The sequence below is a fragment of the Conger conger genome, chromosome 5 (assembly GCF_963514075.1).
Source record: "Conger conger chromosome 5, fConCon1.1, whole genome shotgun sequence".
Taxonomy (NCBI): domain Eukaryota; kingdom Metazoa; phylum Chordata; class Actinopteri; order Anguilliformes; family Congridae; genus Conger; species Conger conger.
In genome coordinates this window covers 59,042,665-59,050,733 of record NC_083764.1, presented here as the reverse complement: position 1 = coordinate 59,050,733, position 8,069 = coordinate 59,042,665, and the positions used below count along the sequence as shown (strand labels likewise).

General features: G+C 50.5%; 1 protein-coding gene across 9 annotated transcripts in view; it reads right to left on the bottom strand.

The window, feature by feature from the left end:
* Nucleotides 1–2,987: 2,987 nt before the first annotated feature.
* The window catches only part of st3gal3b (ST3 beta-galactoside alpha-2,3-sialyltransferase 3b), a 60,926-nt gene continuing 55,844 nt past the window's right edge, over nucleotides 2,988–8,069 (bottom strand). For all 9 annotated transcript variants that reach the window (XM_061241340.1, XM_061241335.1, XM_061241341.1 and 6 more), the window contains one exon: nucleotides 2,988–4,368. In XM_061241340.1, the coding sequence (XP_061097324.1) occupies nucleotides 4,279–4,368 (90 nt within the window). In that variant the 3' untranslated portion in view covers nucleotides 2,988–4,278. The remainder of the gene's footprint in view (nucleotides 4,369–8,069) is intronic.

Sequence of the window (8,069 nt, the reverse complement as noted above, 5' to 3'; positions counted from 1 at the left end):
TAGTCTTGGTGAGAAAGATGTAAGACATGAGGCCCCAGAAGTGCTGTTAAAGTGCGACTCCAGCCCCTCGCACATTGAAGGGGACGTCTGGAGAGGGGGGGGGGCGCACCTGGCCGAATCCGTGGCAGGCCACAGAGGAGCAGACAGACCTTAAAGAGAGCAGGTGAGGCTGGCAGCTGGAAACCCAGTCCTCAGGTATCAGCTACACACACACCAGCCAGACTGACAGCACGGGGTGAAGCAGGGCGATCCTCTTACTCCTGCTCCAAAGGGGGGCGGGGGGGGGATCTCATAATACATATTAACGCTTTGAAGAGTCATTTTGGAATGTTTTTATTTTATTATTATAAGTGTTCTAGAAGTCCTGTTGCTTTCAAATTTACAGTGCTGATTGTTACATCAAGCACTAGAGTGTTCAGTCAAGAACATTTTAATCACATATTTGAGATATTACACTTAAAATCAGGGATCAAATCAAATCTGAGCCCTCAAAGAAATAATCCAACCACTTTTCTCCTTGGTAATTCACTGAACAATTAGTGCTAGATTGTCTTCACACCTGAGGGATGGTGGAAATCGAGGACCGTGATTTGATGATCCCTGCCTTTCCGGGTTAAAGGATGAAACTAGCGTAGACGTCTGTGCATTTACAATACGGCACTGGCAAACTCAATACTGGTGCAGCTGAACAATACTCACGTAAACCGTCTCAACTCTTGACACGTGAACTTAAACGCGTCAAACCGAAGCTTTGAGAAACAGGATCTCTCAGGGGGGCAGGTCAGGACCCTTACTTGGCCACAGCTGTCCGTGTTTCCACGGGCAGACAGATGCAAGGCACCGGGAGGCCGCTGGCTTCAGTTCTCCTCTCAGGGGTGACACGATGTCCTCTGTAACCTGATTAGCCGGGTCTCCTTACCTCCCGTGGCATCACCGCCGCCCTTTCTGCTCCGCAGCGCTCCTAGAGAGACCGTTAAAAGCCCTGCTGCTCATCATTCAGCAGCGCTGAAAGCCATGCGATTCTCAGCCCACAGGTGCCCTGTCTGCAGTCATCCTAACGGGTAATGTAAGGCTGCAGCCACTCTCCGGGGACGTGCCCCGATATCAAAAAAACACCTTGCCCTCAAATGGCTTACCTGCGTTTCCCTCGGAAAGAGGGGGGAGGGAACCCCAGAGGACCTATGTCACCATTTGCACACTCCTCTCTTGCCCCCCCTCTTTTGTGAAAGGCCCAGAGGAAGACTAAATCTCCCACACAGAACAGCACTTCTACACAGCCAGAGACACAATGACATGGGCAGTCTTCCAGACACACATGCTTTAAATGGGCTCATGCATACAGTAATACAGAGAGCCTATTCTGAACTTGTCCTGAACACATGTGAACACAGACAAGCACACAGTTCAGCAAGGGCAGTCTGCAAGGCATACATATGATATGCAATAGCACTCATACACATTTACACACTCAATCACAGAAACAGACCAGACACACACATACACAGCACAATCATACACACACACACACACACATAGCAGAGACAGACAGACAGACACACACACACACACAGCAGACACACACACACATAGCAGACAGACAGACACACACACACACACAGACTGACACAGCAGACACACACACACAGCAGACACACACACAGAGACAGACAGCACAGACAGACACAGACACACACACACACTCTCTCTCTCTCACACTCACTCACACACACACACACACAGACAGACCGCACAGACACACACACACACACACTCTCTCTCTCTCTCTCTCTCTCTCTCTCTCTCTCTCTCACACACCCACACACACACACACACCTTGTTGAATGAGCAGCTCTGGGCTCCGCAGTGCGTCAGCGGCCTTTCACAGGGAGTCATTCATAAAGGCAGCAGACAGGCCCGGTGCGTCACGAGCAGCCCCGCCAGCGGCCCCCGCGGAGACCTCACCCACGCAGCCCTTATCTCCCCCCCGCAAACCGGCCGCCACGTCACTCTGCCCACAGCCCCCTTTCATCCAGGCTCACGCCGGCCTTTATCAGCCGGGCACCGTCGGGAGGCCAAGCCAAACTCCACACGGCCCCCGGCCCACCACCCCATATCAACCCCTAAGTTGCGCTCGTATCTCTTTTTATTATATCGCTGCCTCTAGGCCAGGCCGATATCGTAAATGAAAACTTTAACCTGTAAAAGAAGGGTTGAAAAACATTTTTAAATGGTGAACAACACATGGAAACTACAGCAGCAACGAATACGGGGTGTGTTGATGTAGAGGATGAGCCTCTTTGTTGAATAACCGAAACGTCCTTGTGGATTCTGTCAGTGGGTCCTGAAGACACGCGATGGGCAGGCCGTCACAGGCTTCCTCCGCCCTGACCTTTCCACAGGGATTTAACATTCAATCCGCACGTCACAACAGTTTCTGACATTGACTTCAACGCGCTTATTCTACAAACATGGTTACATCTGTGGCATTCAAACAGAGCGGTGGGTTTTGGATGCTCCGAATCCAATTGTTTTCAATACCACAATCCAAGTAGGACCACAGGGAGCGGATAGTGAGTCAAATAGAAAATGAAATAAAACAAACAGCACTTGGAGACGGCCATAAAAAAAATATCTGAAGGCTCTCCTGTGGACTGGTTTATTACAGACGCACGTAATTTAAACCAGGAATCCAGCGCAAATCCCACTCCCAGTTCTGGCCAGTACATCTTTTATGCCATTTAGATCTGGGAAGGAATCAAACCGGACCGTAAGCAAGCAGCACGAGGCTGTTGTGCAACCGAGGCTGGTGGGAGCAGAAGCCACGGAGAGACCAGGGAACACTGTTGCCCGGTGACTACGGTGAACAGCACCTTTTGTGGCTCCACAGGGCTGTTTCAGTAACAACACTCAGGACTTCTCACAGACAAGCAGTCTATATTCCTCCTGGTTTAAAAAAATGTAAAAATAACAACGCAAGTCATTCTCACTTCACAAAGTGACAAAGGAAACTCAATGCCTTTATTACAAGTTACAGAAAGAACACAAACTGCATACCTCTGTACATTAAAAAAATATGGGTATTGGTTTGCTTTTGATCCGTTGCTTCAGCACTAATTCACTTTCCTGACGGTCGATAATTACATCTCGCATACGGCTTGATCCAGTGCATTCACCCAATCCTTATGGAATGTAGTGCAATATTCTGTTCTGCTGAAGAGGTGCTGGGGGCGGGGGAATAGCTTCGTGGGCCATTGCCTCTGTTGATTGAGAACACTGATTCCGGTTCTCCCAATAGAGAACACTGCTTTATTTGACTTACCGGTAAAAAGAATATTGACCAATGTGTACAGTTATTTGCCCCTCTATGATACAAAAAAATGAAAGATAAAACTTGTAATATTCTTTAAAATTGACCACCACCGCATAGCAGAAGAATAATTCGATATTAGTTTGAGCCAACTAAATGTTCAACAAACTCAGGAAGGGGCTGGATTATAAATAGGTTCTGATTCTTATACAGGGAAGTGGAGGACCATGAAGACAGCGAACACAGTGTAACTATCTGGCTTGCCAACAGCGTCATGAGGCAACTTAAAATTAAGTATCAAAATAAATAATGTTTAACAGACAAAACAAAAAAGGCCACAACCTCTCCCCACACTCCTGGACACATTGTCCTAATCCATAGGAATAAAAACTGAAACTAAGAAGAAAAAGACGACACCTTTCCCAGGGCCCCAGACAGGGCCGGGGACAGAGTTGCCCCGGACGGAGGTACTAAAGGCAGTACCGAGGGGCGACCCAGGCCTGTAAAATGCTCTGTAACTCTTTGATGTTTACACTGTGAATACATTCAGGTATTTGATGAGGTACGTTTGGCACACACTGATCGTCTTCAGTCTTTATTTTTTAGTTTCGTTTGCCTCCACACTCCTGCTCGCGCAGTGATCCTTTAGCTTCTTTTGCCGTAGTACCGGTCTCGTGTGACTTCCTCCCCCTCCTCCCCCCCTCCCTGGGCCGAAATGGAAATCAAGTTTTGACCAGGATTGTCCTGAAGAGTGAGAGTCCTTCCCCCGAGCCCCAGTGGAGGGTGCGGCGTGGGCCAGGAGGCCCCGGCCTCTCTCAGACGGCCGTCCCGCCTCCTGAAAGCTGGGAATGGGGTGCCGGGGCGGGGGCGGGTGGGGCCGGGGACCTCCGGGGCCCCCTCCCGCCTGAGCCCGTGTCTCCCAAACGTTTCTGCTCGGCAGTTCGTTGGGAAAAGGCGATCCCAGCCAGGCCTCAGATGCCGTTGGTCAGGTCTGCGATCACCCTGGCCTTCACCAGCTTCCGCAAGAACTCCTTCTCCTTTGAGATGTTGTGAGTCCATGACTGCATGAGGGAGAGAGGGAGAGGGGGAGAGAGAGGGTGGGAGAGAGAGAGAGAGAGAGAGGGAGAGGGAGGAAGAGGGAGGGAGAGTGGGAGGGAGAGAGGGGAGAGGAAGAGGGAGAGGGCGGGAGAGACAGAGAGAGGGGAAGAGGGAGAAAGAAAGGGGGAAGGGGGAAAGAGAGAGGGAGAGTGAGGGAGAGAGGGAGAGGGAGGGATAGAGAGAGAGACACACATACAGAGGGCCTTTAGACTGAAGTTCATGTCACCTTGCACAAAATGCATGCTTGCTAAAAAGCTTGCCTAAATCCCATACATAACCAGAGACAATGCGCTAAAGTACTTCAGGTCTTTTGATCGCTCCAAACAAAACCTCCTGACTGATAGGAACAGCGAAAGGGAGAACGTCAACTTGAAAGGGATCAGCCACAGCAAACAGACCATTGTGCCTGAGAAACAACATGCATTGTTCAATCAGAGCCGCCAAGAGCGGGGCATTCAAGGCACCATGAAACGCGAACGCAGGATTACGAGAAGACCACGTCCAATTCAGGGAGAATGAATTTTGATTCGTGTGTGAATCGATCGCACTGTCTGTCAAAAGAAGCAGAGAAAATGGACGGCAAAGTCTAGCATGCAAACAAGCTAACATCCCTGCTTCTACACAATGTGATGGTTGAGACTATTAGGTCGCTATTAGCTACACCTCAGCATAGTCAGGTTATGACCAGCAGTGGTTATGCCTCTCTCAGGCTGACTTACAGTTACCAGACTAAATGATGGCCAAATGAGAGAAACCACGTGTGTTTACAGAGACACTGGGTAACCAACGAAGAGACCAATGACGATGTCTTTGTTCACACACAGAGAAACAGTGGAATTGTGGATATCCAGCAGCTCTTATTTGCCTCCAGGTGCTACTAATGCCATTATCAACAGCAAAACAATTATTTTATGTCGTTAAGAATCCGTGTTTTATTCTCAGGTTCAAAGACGACGTCTATCCAAAGTGAAACGCACACACACACAAGTTGACAAGCACTGGTCAAGTACACAATTTTATGATGATTGTAGATGATGTAATGGACCTAGGCCTGGAATTAGGTTCAAGGAAGCAAGGCACCCCGTGTAATATTTCCTGCGGTACATAATGTGTACATCATGTACATCAAATACAGCTGTGCAGGTGAACATCCCAAATATTTCCACATTCATTCTGAGGGTCCAGTAGCAGACATTGGAACAGTAGCTCCTTGTACTGTACCCTTTACTCCTATGTTCCAGTCAGAAACCATTTGTCAATATCTGGGAGTTTGAGAGAGACAGTTTCACCCCCTCTGCATGAGTCACCAAACCAGGAAAACGCATCCCCTTCCAGAAACTTCCCCTCACAGCTCCAGCCAGGAAACGGCTTTCACGTGAAGAACGTTCTGCACTCTGCGACAGCTCTAAAGAGCGGCCAAGGTGCCGTAAATCAGCCCGCCTGCGGCCCAGAAACAGGGGGGCAGAATGTCCCTGTGAGGAGCACGACCTGGGTGGACCCCCGCCGTTCCCCTGAGGGGGCCACGTTTCACCCCGGCCGCCCCCGAGGGGCTCAACTAAGCGGGGCGCCACAGACGATGGCGGGTCGTTGACGGATCGTGCTAACACCGTGGCTAAGCCAGCGCTAGGCTAATGCTTCCCTGTGAGCTGCCCATTAGCAGGCTCACCAATTTCTCCCTCCGAGCTGGCTGGCGCTAAGGTCGCGCTAACATCGTGCTAACGCTCCTTCCTGAGCCGGTCATTAGCGGAAACGCCACGCTAACGTCTCTCACCGAGCCGCTCATTAGCGTGGAAGGGCGCAGCGATTGCAGAGAGGAACGGCGGCGAAAACTTCAGTCGCGGCGCTCCCCTTGATTTACGGCAGGCTGAGGAAATTCAAACCAGACTTTCTCAGAGAAACATTTTCTACCTGCCTCGGCACTTCAGTCCTCCGTTTTCAAACATTTTACTGTTTCTGCTCTGGGTCCCGTGGGAGGATGAGGAGGACTGTACACTTACTCCCCCAGTCATATACTGGAATGCTCCTTTGGTCTCCTGACTGTTATTCCTAGCTGTGTTACCCGAATTAGCTATAGGTCTGCGTACCTACGGAAAGCAAAAGGCATTTTCCACAGCAGATTTACCAAGGCTCAACTCCACGTACTCTCGAGCCCACGCAAGTCAGGTTGAAAGTGTGTTTAGCCTGTGAAAAATATAACCGAAATGGCTTTTAATACTCCTTGTGAGGCAGAGTGGAAAATGGACGGCAGTTTCCCGCAACTACAGCGACTAAAGTGCTTTATAATTAATGTCCTCTCATTCACATACACTCACACACTCACACAGAGAATGAAAGGCAGCACTGAGTGTAAGATCAGTGTTCGGGTCTCCAAAGAAATCTGAATCCAGCGAGAAACATCTTGGAGGCAGATTTTGGAGGCCACAGCAAGGATGAACTGATCAGAATTCCGGGGTCAACAGGACAAAGAACCAGCGTAATTGGGAGCACTGGACCGGGACCAAGAGCCAGGATGGGTCAGTGGAAGCCAGACTCCAATCTCCCAGGCAATCCTGTGCTATCAAAAGCAGCACTGGTCTCCACACTCACACACTTGTACTAACAAACGTGTTAAAAAAATCCAAGATCACCTCCAAGACTTCTCTGTAGAGCCTGCTGACCAATCGGATGCAGCGTAGTGGTGAAGGTACATGACGGGGACCCGCAAGGTCGGTGGTTCTAATCCCGGTGAAGCCACAATAAATCCGCACAGCTGTTGGGCCATTGAGCAAGGCCCTTAACCCTGCATTGCTCCAGGGGAGGATTGTCCCCTGCTTAGTCTGTACATCGCTCTGGATAAAAGCATCTGCCAAATGCCATTAATGTAATGGAATGTAATGTAATGTAATGGATGCAGACGTTTCCGTAAGCAAAAGGCTGATCGAAGCAGACGCGCAAGGCAAAGCCTGACTTGACGGATATCGTCATTTCGCCCTTGTAGTTTCCTCAGCAATAAAACATCCTTAGAGCGCCCAGGCATCTTCCCAACTCAATACTTAAAAGTCAAATTCTCAGTGGGTGGCTTTCGCCAAGAACGGCCTGTTCCATCACGTCCGACCGCGAAGGGTCGAAAAAAAAAAATCGACATTTATGGTTTCCTCTTCCACTCCTCCGAATACCTGCCCTTTCATATCTTAGAAATCGGCATTAGCACAGCATTTCCTCACAAGACAGCCGGGATGTGGGGATAAACCTGGAAGTAATTCGGTCGGGGCAGTGGCGGGATGCGTGCGGATTACTGCGGACCGCTCGCTGAGAGAGACGAGACCCGCCGCCTGTTACAACACCGCCCGACGAGCCGGATGATATACGGATTTCCCCGAGAAGAGGCCGCCTTAAGCCACCCTAAATAACCGGGCCGGCTCGGCCCCCGGGGCCCTCTCCCTCACGCTCAATAATTCAGGACGTGACAGGCGGGTGGCGGGCATGTGTGGCTGCAAATTGAAACGCAAGAACAGCGTGCGCCCGCGGGGAGCGGGAGCGCGGCGGATCACGTGACCCGCGTGGAAACGGCCCGTCCGCGCGGCTCCGGAGAGCGAGGCGGTGTCGGCCGATTTACGCCGACAGGAGGCCCCTGGGCGTTTAACCCTTCACGGCGTGAGACGGTCACGTAATGCGCGTAGAATTC